This window comes from Strix aluco, chromosome 1 (assembly GCF_031877795.1).
Source record: "Strix aluco isolate bStrAlu1 chromosome 1, bStrAlu1.hap1, whole genome shotgun sequence".
Lineage (NCBI taxonomy): Eukaryota > Metazoa > Chordata > Aves > Strigiformes > Strigidae > Strix > Strix aluco.
Genome location: NC_133931.1, coordinates 76,472,828 through 76,494,430, shown reverse-complemented (window position 1 = coordinate 76,494,430; position 21,603 = coordinate 76,472,828). Strand labels below are relative to the sequence as shown.

Here is a 21,603-nt window from a genome sequence, read left to right as displayed (position 1 = left end):
TACCCTATACATTAGGATACAGTCTCATGTATGTTCATATTTCAGTCATGATTTCATCTCTTCAGAACCTGCTTTCAACACCATGAGCAAAGCAGGACTTCATCTTCAAAAACAGCATGCACACTACGAAGCAGATCTCAACCACATACTTGACATAAGTTTTGCAACAGCAATATCCTCATTTTGTTGATGGGGAAAACACGGGCCTTCCTATCTACCATGATTTGTCTCGTCCCATATAACAGCTAATTTGCTGAACAAGTGCTTCTAACTCTTTGCCACACTACACGCAGGCACTGAGACTAACCCCAGCAGGCACTTCCCAACTCCTACTGATGGGGGTGGGGGGTCATGGAGCAGAGAGTCCATTGTTACTTCTGCACACTCATGTGAAGAAATATACACTTAGCAGCATCCTGCAAAGATTTCTGCAGTCCAGTTTCATCAAAACCTTAGGTGAGTGCAATTATTCTCAGCAGCTTATAGCTGCCTGAGGTATAGATGGCTAACTAACAATATGTGGGAGTCAGGTCTGCTGCTGCCGTCTTTATCTGCTATAGTTTGCAATCCCTTAACCACATTTGAATGTAAGAGTCTCCGTGCAACTCCGCAGCTCAGACTTCAGAGGTTCGTTATTCCATACAACTTCCAAAATGAGTGAAAAAGGAACTGTCCCCCCAAAGACCCTGCTATCAATAAAGTAGGCAGCCAGCCCAAGATCACTCGTTGCCTTCAACTCACCTTCTTCCAGTGAGGACTGGCTGTGGGTACAAACAGTACACTCTGCAGAGACACAGGGCTTAGAGGAAGAACCAGCACATTGCTGTATTCAAACCCAGTACTGTTTTACACTGTTCTTGCTATCTTAAGTCTGACTTCAGTCATGAACTTTTGATCATGTTTTAAACATAGAAAATCATGTTGATACTTAAATAAACACAACTCTGCCACTAAGAAAGCCTACTTTCACATTCACCCAACACCACAGAAATTTATAAGCCAGGTATTTTTAGTAACATCCATTTTTTCAGATATACCACAGTATATATTCTTCTTGACATAACTAAGGTAAGCTATACTTGCTGATACAGACCATGAGTACATTCCAGTGCAACTTGTTTGTCTTGACTTAAGGAAATACGTCTCCATGCTGGAAAAAATCTTAAAACCCACAGTCCTCAACTTCCCAGTCATCTGGCAGAACCAATCTCTTATAAACAGATTACAAAAGGCATTTCTAAGAAAGATAATGTTTAAACTATAACTTGAATCGGGCATTTTCTTCAGCTGTAAAATAGGTTACATCTTTATGTGACAATCCCAGTTTTCTAGTACATAAGCTCCTGAAAATTGTTTCAATAGGCAAAAAAGGATACTAAAAGCTTAAACTAATTCTATACTTGTCCAGACTGCTTAACCTAAATTTGCTGTAATAATGTCAGCCAACTTTTAAAATCCATTCAATTTTTAAGTACAACGTCAACTTTTGTTTAGCATTTATAATTCTTCCTCTAATTAAGACCAGCTAACAACCGAAGAGGGAGGGCACCAAGCTGTTGAATCGTGAAGAACCCTAAAGCAAATAGAAGCCTTTGCCGGGAGAACTGCTGTGTCAAATATGCCCCACTTCACTCTTGCAAATGAGTCTTACCTCACCCTCGTTCTGCTCCTTATCCCTGGAAATGTTACAGATTTAGACATTACTTGGTTATGTTTTTATTATTTTTTTTTTAAAGAGGAGCAAAATGAATTTCTGTATTCATTCCTCAGATGATAAAAGCTCTGCTTGGAGGATGGAGGTCATAAAAAGGTAAATTAACTTATATTTTGCTCCACCTGAGGCACTGGAAAGAAGAGACAGGAACCAAAGGTTAGGACATTTTCATCGTTAGGACAAACAATGGAAGGAAACCAAGAGCTGTACTGCCTGTTCTCCACCCTCTCACTACTTTGATAGAGACCAAAAATATAACCTTGAAGGTCAGCGGAAAACAAGAATCTAAAAATTGAATACATGTCTCAGAACTGATTGCAGATGAGAGGGCTGCATTGTGTCAGCTATTAGAAATTATCAGTCATCACAAGAGAGATCAAAGGTGCATGGCTGATCAGAGACAGGACACAAATCAGTTCAGTGTGCTTTAAATGGGGGTGGGAGTAACTCAGGGCTTTATCTAAAGGAGTTAAATGTATTTCATGGGGGGGGGGGGCAGGCAGGAATTATATCTAGTCCCAGAATTGCTAAACATACTAGTGAACTAAGGTAAGGCTGTTAAAAGGTTTCTTTTGAAGCTGAAGTCCAGCCAATCTGCCAATCTCAAGCAGTTTCTGACATTACAACTGCCTCCACTTTGCCACACCACTGCTAACACACTCCTGGAAATAAGTTTCCTATGAAAGGGGTCTGTTTTCCCCCATCACCTTCAGAAAGCACAGAGACGTACAGTTAACACTGTGCTCCTGATACAGATTTTACCAAAGTAGACATTTAAAAAAGAAAATAGCCCCCCCTTACCAGTCACTGTAATTTCAAACATTACATACATTGAAGATAAATGGCAATTTCTGATCTATTTATAGGTGACACTCTTAAATGTCCAAATACGCAGAATAGCTTTATTTCAAACTGGAACACAACGGTCATGAAACCAGATCAGCGTCCTAGAGCCTTCCATGTAATCAGATACTGAAAGGCAGTTCTCTCCATTAAAGCTGACCTTGCATAGTGACACTGTACTTTTATCTCAAAAATTAGAGATACTTACAGTTTTGAAAATATTCTTTTAAGCAGTATTTCATAACAGGTAGTATAGCTGCAGTGATTATGGATTGTTTCAATCTCTAAATATACCCTTCCCCTTTACATGTCAAACTGTCCTTGAAATAGGATTTGATTTTTGGTTAAGGTGTTAGAATCTGAAGTTAATATTCTGATGCTGCAGAGACATTGCTTTTACTGAACAACTGCCACTGTTACAGCATGATTAAAAATTAGACTACATAATAAATCAATTTTCCTAGCTGGAAAGCTCATTAGTACTGAGACTATTTAAGTGCCCACAGCCATGTTTTGATTGTTGGTTATAACACCTCCCCTGAAAGGTTCAAAAGCTTCTTGCATAAAGCCAAATACTCTTAAAACATGTCCCCTAACAGAGAAGAACATACAGAACCCAAGGATGTGCAGGGAGATGGTGGAGTGGCACAGGCAAGAATTCAACTCAGCCACATTAAATATGCCATCCAGAAGCTATCTAAAGAGCCTTTGCTGATAAAGTATTAATTTCCATCCTTCCACTTTCCTAACATCTTAACAGTACAAATTTAGCCAGATTACAAAAGAAAACATAAAGGCAATAAGAGTTATTCCAGAAAATATATGAGCTCATCCCAAGATCTTGCAGTTAACTTGTATTGATTAAATTAGAAGAGGGCACTTCAGATCACTAAAATCAATTATGGACCATTAACTCAAAATAGAAGAAATAAGCCACCCAGGAAGCAGAGGACAATCTGAGACCACAAGTCTCCCCATACCTGTTGGACAGTAAGTAAATCAGTATATAAAGCAATAAAAAAAATACTGGAATCTATCACACTTGGCTGCTTTAGCAATCTGCTTACAGAAAGGATAGGGATGATGCAAGTTGCTAAGTAAATACACTTACAGAGGAGAGAGCGCACTACCTGTAGGCTTTTGGACGTTTTTGCTCACAAAAGACATGAGACAAGTGCACAAGAAATGACCTCAGCTCAGGAACCCAGGAGGAGCTCCTCATCATGAGTAGATATTGAGACACTGTTTTCCCTCTGGTACCTGAATTTCCCCAAGCACACCATTTCCAACAGAAGCACTGGACTTGTGAGCTCAAGCCCCAAAACCAAAAAGCCCAAACATCATCTCCATGAAGGACTTTGCAGGTTGATTTCCCCTGGGAGGCCTCTCTCAGCCCATGCAAGGTGCTGTTCATGCCAAACAGTGACTGGCCGGGCTGCTGCTCCAGGCTGCAGGCAGACAGGCTCTTGGCAAGTGGCCAGCCACCCCGACACAACTGGAGTAGCTGCACCAGCACAGAAAGTATTTGTGCCACCGATGACATCACCTCACTGAGCTGATATACCTCCAGGGAAGTGTGCCAACAGTAAACAAATACATGATGTGAATGTTTGCCTCCTTCTAAGAGAGAGGACTCTTGCAACAGACCAATACATTTCTGTACCTACCTCATGGCACCCCTGCCCCCCCCAATGGCCCCTAAAGCGTGCCCTTTCACTCAGCCAGTTCTTGTGTGATAGCTGCAGCACAGAAAGTAAGTTTTCCACAAGATACCCAAGAGTGCATACCCCCAGACAACAAAAGAGGGCATCCCTGTGCTATCCCTTGTATTATGTAGCCAAAGGATGCGAAGTGACAACTGCTCCAACAGTTAGTCTTCAGTGGTAGCAGGAAACGCACATCCTTTAATATTAAGGACAAACATGAATTAAAAAGGACATTTTATTTTACAATTTATTTCACAGTGTCTCCCTCTCCCTGTTTGATTTGTGCCAGGTTTCTTAAAGAGTCATCACTTCAGGCTTACACTAGTACTAAACTAACTTGTTCTCCAACAGGTAACCCATAAGGAATGAGGGAGATAAATGCCCTCTGCTCTGAGAAGGATCTGGAAAGCAGCAACAGAATCACACCACCCAGATGCCCAATTTACACCTTCCCCTCCCAAAGCCTTAGGCAAGAATTTAACAATAATTACAAGAAACAAGCTTCTAATCACCCTAAATTCACACCTTGTAAATCTACTCCCCCCACCCTGTGATAACTGGAGATACAAATCTTGAAAGAGAAGGTAGAACAATACAATCCCCTCTATCTTCAGTATGAAACAAAAAAAAAAAAAAATCCCACTTTCTCAGAGGTCAGCCCCCGAGGGACAGGTATGGTGCCTCATGGACTATCTCAAGCAAGGAACCCAACTCCCCAGCCCAGCTTCACCTGCTCTCCCAATGCAACCGCTCTCTGCCCCCATAACCATCTCCCCTCCAACAGGACAAGAAATTAATTACAAACATGGTAATAGCTTTACCATTTTTCCATAGGCTGCTGAACAAAAGAGACTTAAATTTTACTTTGACAGTCACATAAATAGGGAAGATTAATTTTTAATATTGTAATACTTCTTGCTTTAGGCTTACTTTAAAATTCTCATTTTTTTCCTCTATCTCCACTTGTAAAACTTCCAGTGTTTAAAGGCCCCAAGGCAAACCATGTTATACCTTATACAACCAAGATAGAGGGCTCCTTCCCTGCACTGAATCCTACCTTGTCAGAGACATTTACCCAAAGGACACACTGAATCCCAAGAGATTATAAACAGGCTTCAAATCCCATGCTTGTCAACTATGAGATATTTGAGCTTTTTTTATTCATACCAGGTGGCTTCAGAGGAACACATTTAAAGATGTCCAAAACTGAAGATTTGTAAAGCTGATACTAACAAGTTGGTATATGGGGGGGGGAAATTCAGTCATCTGCAAATACGTTCCTCTGAATGTGCACCATTTTAAACCATTTTGGTCCATTTCTTATTTCAGTGATTTCACTCAGCTTTTATTAGCAGCCTTGTTATATACATAGTCTCCCTGATAAACTCATCCAGTTGGTCTATTTTATCATCCTGTAGCTTGCTGCAAATATCTGAAATTATCTGTACTAAACACCAGCCTACTTAATCTCATCTTTTTTAGTTTTTTTTCCAGAGTTCTGTCAGGCAAGGGTTTGGGAATTAATATAATGAGAGAAGTTAAACTTCTATACCGTTATTATGGGTGCCTTCCTAGTAACCGTGCTAACAAGATTCATCACCAAGTACAATGGAAGCCTTCTCCAAAACAAGACAAAGGTACTGTAATGAGCTAGGCAGGAAGCTGGGGCTCCGCTCTCTGCGTAAGAGTAGTCAGTGTAAATCTTTTTGGCACTAATGGTGTTTTTTTTCTAAGGCTGGACAATGAAAACAACATTTATACAAAGCATGAGAATTCATGAATGCCTGGCAGCTTTTGGTATTGTCTTTGCAATACAAACAACACTATCTGTTTTTCACTCTATGTTTTCAATTCAGTACCAGCTGGATTCTGCAAAACCATGGGTTAGTTCTGATACACCAAATAACTGACTCATCCCAGGAGGATCCCACAACTGAAGCACATCAGAAGAAGTACTGGCCGTTACTAAACACGCTCCTCCTTAGCTACAGAACAAGTAACAAAATTGCCTCAACCTTGTGCCTATCCTAAAGCAGATACTTGCTTTTAATATCTTTTCTTACAGAGGTACCACAATATTCATTTCAGCTCTGTCTGTAAACCACTGTGACAAAAAGCATCGAGTCCAACAAGAGCCAAGAGCACCTCAGGAGAGGAAGGCTGCATGCAAATGCATTAATAAAAGGAAGATAAATCTTTCATCACAGACCCCTGGCAAAACACATTTGGACAGACATTGACAATCATCCCACAACTACGTATATACAGAAAGTGCCAGAATTGCATGTCTATTACTCCCACTAAATTGCATGTCTAATACTTCCACACAACCTCAAAAAGCACATGTCAAGTACCAATAAAAGGTATTGCACATAAACTTCAGGGCTGGGACTGGAGCTGGCACTATTTGCTGCCTGCTAGAAAAACAAACAGAAAAATGAGCTCCAAAACATGCCTCAACAAAGAAAAACCCAGAAGTACAGAGCAAGGTGAGAAACAGCAGTGGCATGGCTGGCAGCTTAAACCCCCCTGAAGTCTGAGAGTAAATAAATTCAGTTGGGTTTATGGTTTTCTGTAGCATAGTGTACTTTGCTATCATACTTCATATGGCAAGGCCACTCCCAGGTTGCACAGGGAAATCCATAGGACAGACCTGTCTTGCTACTGAGACACATTCAAGGTTAACTTTGGTGGCACTGCATAGACAAGAAGAATGGAGGCTGCACTGCCAGGGTGCTTGGGGAGAGAAGAGGACCAGCAGCAGCACCCTTCGGGACAGGGCAGGGAGAATGAGTGCTGGAGACCATCACCTCTGCAAAAGGCCTCAAAATGGCATTTCTGTGTGAATGCAAGTGTTTTGACTAAAATCACGACTATGCTCCCCAGCTCTGCCCCTCGCTACTGGGCAGGGTACAAACACTGTAGGGTATATACTACAGAGAACCCGTCATTGCAAAATATTAAACATTTGTGAGTGTTAAATGTTTTGCAAAGTGAGACATGGCTGAGCAGGCTACAGTTTCCTTCATCTTCACACTCCACTTGTGAAGTTAAAAAACGTAGAAAAATAACAATACCTGTCCCATCCTAAGCATGCTCTCACTTCCTCTTTCTGTTGGTGTTTTTAAAGATAGTAAATAATTGTTTTCATTGTTTCTTCACCTCCTTCCTTAACTCTTCAGGAAATGTCACAGTTTAGACATTTTTCTTCTCCAAGCCTAGAGGCTTTACTACAGCTTCTGGAAGGACTGCTCGAGAAATACCTGACTTACTGTTTATTAAATGCCAAATCCTGGCTGGCTGTTGTTAACTTCCTATAACTTTCAATAGGTAGCTGAAGCGTATCTGTTCATTTACATCAGTGGATATTAGTATTGTTCAGGTGGATGAAGCTTGCTCTTTCCTACTGCATTTAATTTATCAAGTAGCTTTTGGGGAATGGAGGTAAGAAATTCTAGTTCCTACTCTTTGCGTTTAGTACCTTTACAAAATTGGCGCAACTAGCAGAATCATTGAAAAGTGAATACTAAATAATGGCTTAGATATAAAAATACTTAATTGTTAAAGTAAGCAAGTTTATCAGCATACGTACACATAAGCAGCTATTGAACTACTTCTAGGAAAAAAAAATCTATTCCATCTGCACTCAACTCTCTACATCTGTTTCATATGAAACCTGCCTATTTAAAGACTCCTCACTTTACAGAAAGTATTCTCTGCTCCCCAATCTTTACAAGATATTCTTTTAAAATAAAAAGCTGAACAGTTATAAAGCATCTGTTTGTGTAAAAAGAGTGATTCAGCAGGAAATATGTACTTGAAATACCCTTCACAAGAAAGAGCTTATTCATGCAGGGACAGTTGGCAGGGATATCTCAGTCTCCACTTGAATGCTCTTTTTCCAGCTTGTGTTGAAGGGATTCAGATGCCTGGGAGGAAGCTAATCACCATTTTTATAGGCCGTGGAAAGCAGGGTCTGGTTCAGAATTGCAAGTGCTTGTTCCAAAGCTCTCCCAGTGAAAACCAAAGGGCTATAAGTTAATGTTCAACAGAAACTGGCAAATCTGCTGTGCTCACTGAGCAACGTGGTCAGGTATGAATTAGAAGAGTATACATAAAATAACGTAATAAGTACAGTTGCACAAAGTTCGGCTACAGCACAGTACACTAAAGGGAAAAAGGCAGGGAGCACTTAACACAGGAAATATTTTAGCCAATTCTAATCTTTCCACAATTTCCGCTCATGTTAAATATGTATTAAACTAGCTCTGTTGCAAGCCAATCAGTTTTCCTTAAAGGTCTTGGGAAACACAGGAACAAAAGCTTTAAATACGTTAGCTGGTATAAGCTGAAGTCAGCTAATAACATTATATGTAACTGGAAGAAAAATTTGCCATCATCTGTTACAAATATCTTTATCATCAATGTAATCAAGACATACCACCAAACATTCATTTATTAAATGCAAGCAGTGGTCCTGCAAGTTATTCCTGGACACAGGTTTACTCTTAAGTTTTACAAAGTCAGTGCCAGCAAAGCTTTAATAGAAAGTAACGGATAAGACAGTTTAGTGTAAGGGTGAAAAAAAGAAAAAAGCAAACAGCTGCCATGGAACTTAAAAACCCACTTTATGTTAATAATTTAATCTTCCTATTTAGTGTATGACTAATATGACTGCACAGGAGCTAGTTCAGACCACGTCACAACTCTCTCTGAAGCTCTTCATGTTATATTTTTCTATTCATTAATCAGTTACTAGAATATGTGGCAGCTCTTAAAATACTTGCACTTTCAAGTTCTTGGAGAAGAATGTGTATTTCGTAAGCCATGTAAGAGTGTAGATACTCACACTTGGACAGAAACACACAAGATGTGACATAACATCACGCTTATGGTCACTTCCATTTTCAAAAAGATACCGAAGTGCTACAGCCCAGCGCAGCATTAAAGGCCACCTCTAGGCATTCTGGTTTCAGTTCTTAATCCACGTTACTAACATAACAGCATTTCATGGTCACAGGGGCAGGCAAGATTAATAATGTGCTGAATACCTACTTCAGCAACAAAATCAGAGAGATCTTAGAAATACAGGATTTGATTGCTATCAGTCAGCCGATGTAGGAAAAAATCCCAAACAAACTATGGGTGCAAGTGTGATCTTTGCTTCTGAAACTATTGGGAAAAACATTAACAGGGTCTTTCTTTATAAAGAGGCCTTAAATAGCCAGTAACTCTAAGAAAAGCATTCTCTTTAAAGATAGCTGTTTCTTAAATGAATTTGGACCGGTTTGCACACCGACGTTTGTCTCAAAGTAGCTGAGGCAGAGCCACTCATTAGGTGACGCTGAATCACAGAACCACAGAATCATCTAGGTTGGAAAGGACCTTGAAGATCATCTAGTCCAACCATTAACCTAGCACTATCAGTTTCCAACTACACCACATCCTTAAGCGCTGTATGGATCCTTCTGCAGTACTACAATATTGATAGAGGAAAAGGAGGTTCTGAAAAGGAAGTATTACTCTGTAAGGAAAATGTCAGGCCACAAAGTTAGCATTTTGCCTTTAAAATACAATATTACCTATCTCTTCAATGGATGTTCAGACTTCCTAAGCAGCAGCCACATCTCACTCTAATGCATGAACTCAGACCACACAGGATGTGTTCCCCCCCTCAAATCCCTTGATTAAAGGGCAATATTTACAAATAGCTTCAGAAGTCACCTACACAGATCTGATCCAGAATTTGTACATCCCAAGGTGGGTGAAATTAATGTAACAGTACCATTCTAATACAAATCAAAAATGGAATTTATAAATTCTGTTTTGTAAGCACGCAAGCACGTCACAACACACTGCCTGTGCTACTAGAAGTTTTAGACTGGATAACATGGCAACCTGTTATCTTCTATTTTCAACTGGAAGCAAAAACTGGAAGACTCGGGGCAGGGGGGAGTAAATTAAAGCACAATTCTCATTACATTCTGGGACTTGTCTGTGAAAATTAAATAGTCTTGAGGATCTACAAGTCATGAAATTCCATTCTTGCTGCTCTTGGCAAACAAAAGCTGGATTTTTAAAGGAAAAGTTAAACATGTTCTATTTGGTAAACATTTTGAGTAACTTGTTCACAATCTTTTTTGTTTCAATAGCCTTATGCTGACTGCAATACTATTAGCTGCTGCACTGAAGAAACAACATTTGAAGATGACCTTCAAGGACTTGGTTCCAAATTAGTCCATCACAAACCCTGAGGGTAAGGGGGTTCACTGGTTAAGATGACATTCTCTATTATTAATTATTTCAAAGCAAAAAAATTACAGCTGAGCTAAAAAGTCCCTGCTATAATAGTAACTGGGTTTTTTTAGGTATCTGAACAGAAAGAAATTGGCAAAGAACTTTTAAGATTTATTTTACATCTAGTTCAGGACTTTCTTTCTCCAAATGAGCTGATTTCTGTCATGCAAAGCAAGTAAACATACTTTTCCTCTTCTTTTCTCCTACTGCAAAAGTTGAACCAGAACCCTGAACCCTTTTTATAGCAATTAAAGATTTTTCAAATGCAACTTTAACATTACAACTGTTGAAGTCAATTTCAGTACTTCCCTCATTCCCCTCCTAAAACCAGGAGAATATACCTGCCACCCAGGCTAGCAATCCCAGTTTGGGCTACAAGGCTTGAGATGCACCACAAGTTCTTCATGGTCTTCATCCATAGCTCACAGGACAGTTGTGACAAAAAGCTATTTCCCAGCTCTCCTCCTCCAACCATCCAGTACTTTTTTTAAATGAGAAGGAAAAGATGTCAACATGGAGGTAAAACTATCTCTGCATACACAGTGCTCTGTCTTTCGTCCCCCCAAGAAGCTTGGATTCCCACCCACTGTTCTTTACCTTGGTGATTCAGTGAGATGCGGTTAGATGGTTCTTGGAAACCTGGTTCCACCAGATCCCGCCGACCATGAGCTGAAGTCTGATCTACATTGTCCTAAAAACAGAAGAACAGAAAATCGTATCAAAAACAGGCATTCTGTACTCCCTGTAAGCTACACTGCACAGAGCCAAACCACTGATACAAAAAAAAAAAAAAGCCCTGCCATACCTCTGAAAGGAGAAACCAATGTCGGAGAAGGGGGCAGGGGAGATTATAGGGAGACACTAGACTATCACATTAATACAGGTGGCATGAATCCAGAATCAATAACTATGCTGTTGGCTCATCTGTACACCAGTTTTGCACTTCAAACTGGGAAACAGTGATGTAAATGCACTTCTTAGTTTAACAAAAGTTTCTTCTTGCGTCAAATTATGTGGAGGCTTGGGGCTTTGTTTTCTTTAATTCCAAGTCTGTGGCTTAGGGGTTTGTAACTAATTAACTGGACTGAAACAGATTCAGTAGTGAACTACCAAACCTCAAGAGGAATCAGAAGTTCAGTTTAGATAAACATCCATGGCTCTGGATGCCGACCTGGGCTTTTTTAATTTTTTTGGTTGTTTTTTTCTTTTTTCGTACTAGAACTCTCACAAGATCAGGTTTCAAGAAGTTTTAACACAGACTGAATTTGGCCAAGTCTAAAATACCACGGTTTCTCACAGAACTTGCCAAAAAGAAGACTAGGGGAAAGCAGGAAAATTGAAATATAAGCACACACACAAAAAAAAAAAAAAAAGAAGAAAAGCAAGATAAGTCACACTGAATTTTAGAAGTATAAGAAGGAAATTCAGAGCAGGTATACAGTTCTACAAAGTTGGCATACCTTTGCATATACCAGTTAGGGTGGGTATGGAAAAACAGAAGCAAGTGCATAAAGTTGACTACATTAATAGATCACTGTCTATAAACCATGCTGCAGTGATATACGTGACTGTATACATGTTCCTGCTGTGCCCAAAGTGTGGGATAAATACACAACAGCATGACCCGCATTTATGTCAAAACATAAGAACCACCTTCATAGCAAATGACGTAATTATGGCAGAGTAATAACATGCATGCAGTGAGCAGCAATTCAACTATGTGCAACTGTGAGCTCTCAGCCCAACATTTCCAGCTTACAGAACATAAGCTAATGCTCAAAAACATAATGGATGTGGTGTTTGGGGATAAGAATTGTATATAGTCATACAGGATATGAAATAAATTATATTATCTCTTCTTCAGAGAGACTGGTCTCAAACAGCAAATACTTGAGCTTTGATGCAAGTACTGAAGCACTCTTGAGTGCCTTTGCCATCAGGGATCAATTCAGGAGCCCACAGGCGTTTATAAAGACAAGAACTGCCAACAGTGGTATGACTAAGGGAGCGTTTTACAAGTAAACAATATATGATAAGATACATATGGCACCCATCTATCTATGCCAGATACAACTGGGACCACTCAGCCTTCTGCCTCCATACTGGCTACTTCGCCTTGTCACTCTTTACACCCTTGCCACTGATTTTTGCAACGCCGGCTGTTGTTTCATGAGCTAATCTAGCTAATCTCAGAAGTTTTTGTAATTGCTTCTTAGGAATCAAGAAAAAAAAAAATCAGACCTCCTGTCAGCATGACTGTATTTGTTTTTACTTTCTTGAAACATGGCAATATTTGTCAGCTCCTTCACTGGAGCTAACTGAATAAGTGTTAGGAACAAGCAGCTCATGAGCTCCTGTCTGTCAAATCCCTTGCAACCACAGGGTATCGCAATCTAACATTACTGCTGTTGGAGCGCTAGTCGTTTTCACTGGATATATCTCATTTTCGCTGGGATACCACACAGCCAGCACTGACCTGGCCCACAACATCTCAATTTTAAATTTCAGACAGGAAACTTGGGGACTTGCAGCACGAGAAGGCAGCAGGTAGCAGAAAGCACATACAAATGCAAGATTCTTCTCACCAGAAAGTTTAGCACAATTCTTTCAAAGGCTCCAAGGACAACGGGGGGGAGATGTTTATCTAGGAAAAGTTTCAGTCAAAACTTAAAGCTGAAGTCAATTGGTCTTCAGTTATTTCAAACCTAATACAAAGGTTGAGCAGTGAACATCACAGTCATGGAGAACAAAGCAGCAGAACAGCCTTCCTCCTAGTGCAGTTTTCCTTGTGCGTTTCCCCCCATGCAATTCAACATCATGTATTTTTATCAGGTAACTAAAACCCCACTGATGCAATTTTGCAGCGTTAGTTCCACTTCCCAGGAACAAGCCCAGACAGACAGGCAGATGCAGTTGGTGTATTGCCTCTCGGCTGGGAAGAGCAACAGGGCATCCCAACAGAAACAAAAGGTGCAACAGGAAAATCAGTTATAAGCTATTTGTTAAATACCTAAATGTGTTTTCAGTTGTCCCAAGACATAAAAGTTGCTAGTGGAAGGCAAGATTCATGCAGTACTATGTAGTAACAGAGGATGAGATGTGGCCAAGATGCATCTTTTTACCTCTGGGTTTCCCACAGCAGTTAACACAGAAACACTTAACTGAGACCACCTTATTTCAGGCTTACAGATGGCTGCAAGCACAGAACTCTTCAGTTAAAACAGATTTTTTTTTTTTAACTAGAAATTGCCAATAATTTACAGGAATAAGATTCATCCTTTCTGGAATCCCCTTACAGCTGTACCAGAAGATGGCAAAAACCACAACTCATTCACAAATCTTAAAGTCACGGTAAGATATATCAAAGTTTTCAGAAGCAGATGTTTCAATGACTAATGATTGCTGGTGCTGCCCTTACAAAGTTGATGCCCCTGTCCGTTTCTTAGGTGCAAACCCCTGCCCAGAAGGTGGTCTGCAGACTTCTGCAGCTGTAGCAAAGCATGGAACCAAAGGTTTCCTCCGGGCACTGAGGGCCAGTACAACCCAGGTGCTAAAGTAAAGCAACAGACATGCATAAACAAAGCCACACCTGTTAAAGCAATGTGGGCAGCAGAGGAGAAAAAGTAAGGGCGGTGTAATTTAAAGAGCTCAAGGTAGTTTCACATGACCCTCCAGAATCTGTTTGTGTCCGTTGTGCACAGACAAACAGTGGCACTTGGCCAGCTGCAGAAGAGATCAGACAAACACTGGAACAAGGTTAAAAGAAGGAAGGGGGGAAAAAAAGTTATATAATTGCTCCCTGCGAGCAGCAGTCTTGTTGTTGGGCTCCAGCCTGGAGCCTTGGCCGAGGCCCTCAGCAAGGTGGGCACCTGCTTTGGTCCATCACCATCTCCCCCACTGCCGCTGAAACAAGGCTCCTGGTAAGTCATGTGTTTGCTCCATGTTTTAATCCCCAGATCTCCCCCCTCTTCCAATAAATGCTCTCAATATGAAATTAAAGCATGTTACTTAACTTACTGTACCATCCAGTTATTGTAGTATTTTTAGAAGCTAGCTGAGCATTAGCCCTTGCCGACTTGTTTGCATGTACTATTTTCTCTGTCAGTCAGCATCTGCGACCAAGGATGATTTAATTGAGTGACTAGCAAGAGTGCTAGAAGGATCTGAAGCAGGGTTTATTTTTTAGAGTCCTTTAAAGCATTACCATTTCATATAGCCAAACACACTGTCATTACACATTAGATTTCAGTGTCCTTTTGCAAACCTACATTGCACGATTCAAAATGCAACATGCTTGCACTGCATTAAGAGCCAAAGTCCACTTATAAACAGTGTTATCTCTACGTATCAGTAACCAGGACAATCTGGATTTATTTTTCAATCTATAACCAAGCCTTTCAAGTTCCACTCCTTCAACTATGACATACAATGTTTGCTGCTGTTTGTGCTAGCATGATAAGCATTTCAGTTATCAAAGAAAACATTAAATCTGGTGTTTTAATCAGAGAATCAGACAGCCACATATTATAGCAGCTCTGCTCTCTGCACACGTGCTCTTTAATCACTTCTTCAGCTCCAAGTGCTACTGTTCCCACCTGCAGTTTAGCTCAGAGGAGTATTTATTAGTATGAGACAGCATTATTAGGCTGACCAGAGTGTTGCTACTACTTTATTGCTGCTTTTCTCGTCTTGGTTCCTTCAGCAAAGCTTATCCAGCCAGTCATTTAGGATAATCTTACAGGTAAATAGGGCTGAGAGAAGGGAGGAAGCAGATCTGAAAGTATAAATAATAAAGTATGATCTATACTTCCCTTCTCCCTCTTCCTTTGTGAAGAAAGGGACCTGACATTAGCAGAGACAGAGCAGCTTTCTCTAGAGTCTGGAAATCCCCTTTTAACGAAGGCTTCAACTTTCTTTAACTTCAGCAGTCACCGGAAGTTTGAGATGAAGGAAGGCTGCAAGTGGCAGCACAGCTTCTTGGAAGCTCCTGGGAGCATGGCCAGACTGAGGACATCCAGACCACCAAGACAACAGTCCCTGGCTTTGGATTTACTGTAGCTGTCTGCAAACCCACACAGCCATGCCCCTGAACAAAAGGTTCAATTGAGCAAGAGTCACGCATATTCATGCCAGCAGTCCTACAGCGACAAATTAAGATCATGACATACTTCTGATGTTTGTACACTGTCCAGCACAACAGAAAGTCAAGTCAGACATGCTGACGGGTCCCACTGTGGTTTAGGAGACTATCAAGGCAGATAACGCCTCAGCTTGCAGAGGCACTCCTGCCGTGCCAGAAGCTTGCTGCCTACCTGGCGGTGCTACTTTATCACACTGAGGTGGGGGTCTTAAAACTAGTCAAGCGTAAAGAGAAAATTAGCCAAGTCATTAGCTCTACTCTGTTCAGGCAACTTGTATAAAGCAAAATGAAGTACAGTCTGCTAGCACAGACTGAGGAAACTATTGCAAAGTGTTCAAGTGGTTTCCAAAAAAAGCAATTATTGAAATTTACTGAAGGGGTGCCCATCGAGGGCTGTGAAAGAGTGGACACAGCTCCAGGCTCCAGAAGCAGGAAGGGGATACTGTGAGAAATTACACCCTTTGTATCTGCAACTTGTTGCTCTTAGATGAAGAACACTGGGGTAGATTAACATTTTTTTATGTGACCCAGTACTGCCATTCTTAACATGCTTCTGGAGTTTCCTTAGGCAATAAACAGATTTAGCAGCATTTCTTCTGAGGACTGCTTCATATGATTCTTCGCTTCTGAAAGAAAATACTATTTGCAATTATGTAAAGTGACTTTCTGCATTGTTTTCTAAGCTATGCTACTTCTTTATACCATGATTTTGCAGCTTTGGTTTACTTAAAGCATCAAATGTACAAGGAGGAGAATAGACTCAATTATGCTAAGTGCCATTCACTTAAGTAAACTTTCTGATAGCTTACTGGTATCTGTAGCCATCCACAGAGTTTGTTCTGTCACTCAATTTTCTCTTAGCCCTATGAAGGCAATCACATAGGCTACTACAGGAAGAAATCCACCTGACAGATCCAGACCAACGTTCAAGCTCTAATCTAAACTCCACCTTCTAGATCAATTAGTAATGCATATGACACTCCTTTCTTAAAAGATTCAAGTCACTTGGCTTCTTACTGGCTAAATACAGTAGCACAGTCTCCTACCAAAGGTACAACATATTTTCAGTCTGCTGACACCCCAGAGCTTGAGGAAATTTGTCCCAAGTACAGTCATGAGGGAAGAGCAAGGCTCTTGGGTTTGTCCAAAGTCACTGCTTTGCCACCGATTTCAAGTTTACCAAACACAGTTTTTATTTTTTACTGTCTTCTGCTAGAGCTCCAATCACATCTTCCACAGGCCAGTGCTTAACATGTCACAGAAATAAAGAAAAAACAGGCTCTGCACACTAGGCAAAAAACTTTAAAGCGCATTCTCAGACAACCCACATATTACATAATTAAAGACTTGTAACTAGGTTTCCTGCCTCTTAACTATAGTCATTTGACTAGGTAAGAGCCAACTGAAAGGCTCAGTAAGTCAACAGAGTAACTGTGAACCTAGAATTTTAGCATTCCCATTGCTAAGAGAGCTTGTACAAACAAGGGCTTAAAATAAAGCCACTTAGCTTTGTCAAAAGTCAGGCTCTCTCTCCTGAAGTAGCAAAGCCACAAACTGCAGGAATCCTTCTGATTTTACAGTTACTGGCTGTTAAGACTGAGAGCGATAACCCTAGAGACCAGGAACAAACAAGCCCATCTTGGAATTACAGGAGCAGCAAAGGCAGTAGCACATTCCTCCTGACACACTGCAGCACCTCCGATCCTCAGTGCTGCAAATCACTGAAAACATGCGACAACCTGGCAGGCTGCACAGACCTATTGCTATCCACACATTCATACAGCCTTCGGCAGACTTACCAGCCCACCACACAACATATACAATAGCTACAAGAAACACAACATACCAGAAATTAGCAGAGAAAGAAGGAGAATGATAGACTGACAAGACAGACCTGTGTCCGTGGTCTATGTCTCTGCAGTGGCAGGGAATTTGTTAAATGAATCACAGGAATTATATTACATCCCATGATACAGGGGAAGGCAGAAAGGCTTGCCAGTCTGACCTTGGAGGAACTTCTTTCCCGACCCCCATCTAGGTTTCAATAACCCACTGACCAGGAAGTCCTTCAATTCAGAAAAAAATTGGGGGTTTGGACCCTGTTTGTCAACACCAAAACCACATAGTGTGCATACCCCAAGTCAGTGAAGTGTTTCTTCTTATACCAGGAAAAAAAAGCTTTCTTAAATACATGGACTGATATAGTTATACAATATACTGCTATAGCTGAGCCAGAAAGTTATTTTTCTGAAGATGTTTCAGATTTATTTTAAGAAGTACTACCAGTTATGTGACTTTGTCATTACCTGCATTGCAACTGCTATCACAACAGTACTGTTTCACACCAAAAACTACTGTTACCTACTAGCCACCTTCTTCCTTTTTTTTTTTCAAAAAAGTAGCTCTTCAGCCCCCAGGAAATAAATAAATCAATCTAATCTGGCAAGAGCTGGACCATGATTAGCAACCTCCAACAGTATCTGGTAGCAGCAGTTTATTCATAAAAGGCTTTTCTCTAGTAAGGCAGGAGTGAGCATACCACATTAGCTGACAGCTTCAGCAATGCACTTTTACAGCACGCATACACGCTAGCATTAGATTCAGCTTCTCTAGGCTGGTCTTTGCGAGACTGGCATTAGCAGGGTTTTCAACACTACTGAACCCAAAATTTGTCAAGAACTACGTCAAATTACATTTCTATCACTAGATACAGTCCTCTCCTCGTAGAAACTAACCACCTCTGCAAGAATTTAGTTGTCTCCCAGCACTCTGCACAGAGAAAATGGATAGTATATTCCACAGCATGCAGTTTTTGGATCAGACTGCCATTTATTATGGTAGAAGAAAATCCAATGCATCATGGTTGCTGTCTTTTAATCAGCTAGCAAGGAGGGAATCCAACTGACAGGCTTAGAAATGCTAAAAGCTTTGTTCTATTTTTAATGAGACTAAAACCACCACGGCTGTTAGAGACAGTTTACATAGTTTACAGCTAAAATAAAGTCTTGAAATAGAGAAAAGAAACATGCACAAGGTTCTCAGTGAAAGCAATCACTTCTTAGAGCTGTCTTCAGCTAGCAAGCACTTATAAAAACGAAGCAGTTACTTCCTGATAAAGTGTCTTTTTGCTTCTTTTTTTAAAACAAACTAGCTTCCTTCTCATTTCTAACAAACCACCACTGAATAAATGAAGTATATATTAGGAAATTCTTCACAGTAGAAAATTATATGCTTATATGGAAATTCTGTTTCTTCTGCTGGTGCCCACAGATCCTGATTATCTTTAGCTTGTACTTAATTGTAAGTTAGCCTTACCTCCAAAGCAAGTCACTCTCACTGGCAAGGGACTGCCACTGACAAAGCTACTAAAACCCTAATTTACTGCATGTTCCAAGCTCTTTGGTTTTGGTCAATACTGACTCCACCAATAAAGTCCCTGAAAAACCTGTTTTCTATGAGGGAGAATTGTATTTACCAACAGGAATTAAACAGAAAAATTGAGTTTTGTTACCCAAAGAAATTATAAAATAACTATGTCATATTCATCTTCTTTTTAAAGAGGCTTTTCAGTGAGATCTTCTCTTATCAAAGAACTGTAGACTACACTACTTAAATTGAGTTAAAAGCACAACAAGGCTCTAACAGAATTTAGCAATCCATACTGGTTAACTACTATATTGGATGGTGCTCATGCAATTTAAGGGAGTAATGCAACCCATAATGATGTATTGTTGCTTGTAAAACTTTTAGCCTATTCAAGAATCCTTACCAGGGTCACCTTCTATGTTTTGTCTAAGTTTCTGTATGGTCAGATTATATTCCCTCCTCATCAGAAAGATTAAAAGTAGTATAATGGAAATATTTGTACCCAGGTGCTATGGAAAATTTCAGCACGTCACACAACTGCTAACACACCTGTCTGTTCTAAAAAAGTGTCTTCAAAATTATTTTCTTTCAGCTTGCCCTAAAAAAAAAAAAAAATATCTTCACATGTTCTTTTGGGGGAAGTAGTAACACACAGAAAGAAGGTACAGGATATTTGATCCTTTTCAACCCACTGCCCTTCCCGTGCTCAGACCTGTGAAATACAAGGTAGCTCATCTGTTCTACTTGGCATCAAATCTACTAGGGCTCCAGTTATAGCCTCGCTGCTGGCCAGCTGCTTCCAACAACACTGGCTTTGGGAGTCAGGTTTTGACAGCACTCTTACACCAAGTGGATGGGAGATGTTCTGCGAACTGCCTTGGACAGTCTGTCCCAGCACAGGCCGATGATGCCCTGCATTAACCTTGAAAGGCTGAGTCCATGAAACGATGACCTGGTGGACTTTGGGATCCAGCACCGCAGCAACACATCTGTGTATCTCAAGCCAGGGGAGGGAGGAGAGAAGGGAAGATGCTATCTAGGTTGAAGGAACCATTATATCTATACAAGTGCATTCTCTTTAAGAAGAGAGATTAAAATCTCTACACTTTGGGAATAGGCAACCACAGCCGTAACCTAAATTACATTTAAGTGTATGCACCCTTATAGCTAGGCAGTCCTGAAAACTCAAGACTAACAAAGGAATGAAAGTATCATGAAACACAGAGCAAAGGAATTTATCTCACCTAAATCTGGGTCTGCTTTCTTACAGGCAATAGTGCTATCCCCTTTTGTCTTCTTGATGGTTCAGGTTCAGACTGAGGGTTTGAACAGGCCAATAGGTAAAGATGATTTTTCACAGTCCTCAACAGAACTGATAAAATGGCAAACCTTCCATGGGGCAAGAGCTACTGTGCTCACAAAGACCATTAAAACTTACCAGACGCCAGCGAGCAAAGTAACTCTCAGATTGCTAATGAAATTGTTCTTTAGGTCTTCAAACTGAAAATATGATTAATTTCAAATGTCATGTTGAACAACTTCATACAAAACTACTTTGCTATCCTTATTGGCTTCAACTATCAGTGATATGGACCTTATCTCTCCTCTTTCTAGTCAATTTGCTCAACTGCTGCAGTTTAGGGTGTGCTTGATACCCCTCCTTCCCTGAAGAGTCATCCTTGGCACTACATGAGTAATTAACTAGGTCTAGAAATGGCTGTCCCATCTGATCAAACCTATGATCCTAATTATATTGACCACACACCTTTCTGCTTAGATAAAGAACCATTTACCTGTTACATGGTGTAATCTGCTTCAGAACTAATTGCCCACCTCAGACAAGACATTTGTAGTTCAGGTGACCCGCGTTCAGTTAGATACAGAACTAACTCTTTACACATCTCCAGAACAGCAAGCTTTATCAAAAAAGATATTTGAGAATCTCAGATATGGGGTAAAGATTTATACACAGTTGACAGCTCCATAACCCATCAAAAAACCCAAAATCCACAGAAATCACAGACTCATCTCTAAAGCACAACAATCACACATTTTCATGATTAACACCCCAGTATCAGATCTTGTATTGGAACAGAGCATTGTACTCACCCCAACCAAATGGCAGGGTTCTACTTTCAGAGAAAATCAGTAATTTATGCAATCAAAATGATGGTGTGTAACAAACAGTCCACAATATATGGGTACTTTGCAAGCCATCAGAAAAAAACCCCACCAACTATTACCAACAAAACAAGATGCCTGTATTTCTGGATGTCTTTAATCATGTTTGAATCTCATTTGACCTTCAGTTTTAAGAAAATTGCATCACTGCACCTTTCACACTGATGTTCAAAACAGTTTTCAAAAAAATTAAAATCCTCAACAGTGATGCTCTATTAGACTTCATAAAGTCGCTGCTCCCAAGTGTTCGCAACTGTTGGACAATGTTTCTAATACAAACTACGCTGCAGTGCTGCCTACGTACAAATTGTCAATTCACAACAGTTGGAAAGAAAACAAAACAAAAATTAAGGTAA

The 21,603-nt window shown here is 40.3% G+C and overlaps 1 protein-coding gene and 1 long non-coding RNA gene across 9 annotated transcripts in view; one reads left to right on the top strand and one right to left on the bottom strand.

Annotated features, from left to right (window-relative positions):
- GRB10 (growth factor receptor bound protein 10) overlaps nucleotides 1–21,603 on the bottom strand; it is a 150,367-nt gene that overhangs the window by 77,533 nt on the left and 51,231 nt on the right. For 7 of the 8 annotated variants that reach the window (XR_012623396.1, XR_012623399.1, XM_074825355.1 and 4 more), the window contains exon 3: nucleotides 11,158–11,251. Coding sequence is in view for 5 of the 8 variants with exons in the window: in XM_074825355.1 (XP_074681456.1) it covers nucleotides 11,158–11,251 (94 nt within the window). In the remaining 3 variants the exon portion in view is untranslated. Of the gene's footprint in view, nucleotides 1–11,157; nucleotides 11,252–13,145; nucleotides 13,205–21,603 lie in introns of all 8 variants that reach the window. The other variant, XM_074825405.1, reaches the window with a different exon arrangement.
- Nucleotides 14,370–16,290, top strand: LOC141933362 (uncharacterized). The gene is made up of 2 exons (XR_012626074.1): nucleotides 14,370–14,480; nucleotides 15,486–16,290. It is a non-coding gene; the product is annotated as an uncharacterized LOC141933362 (long non-coding RNA).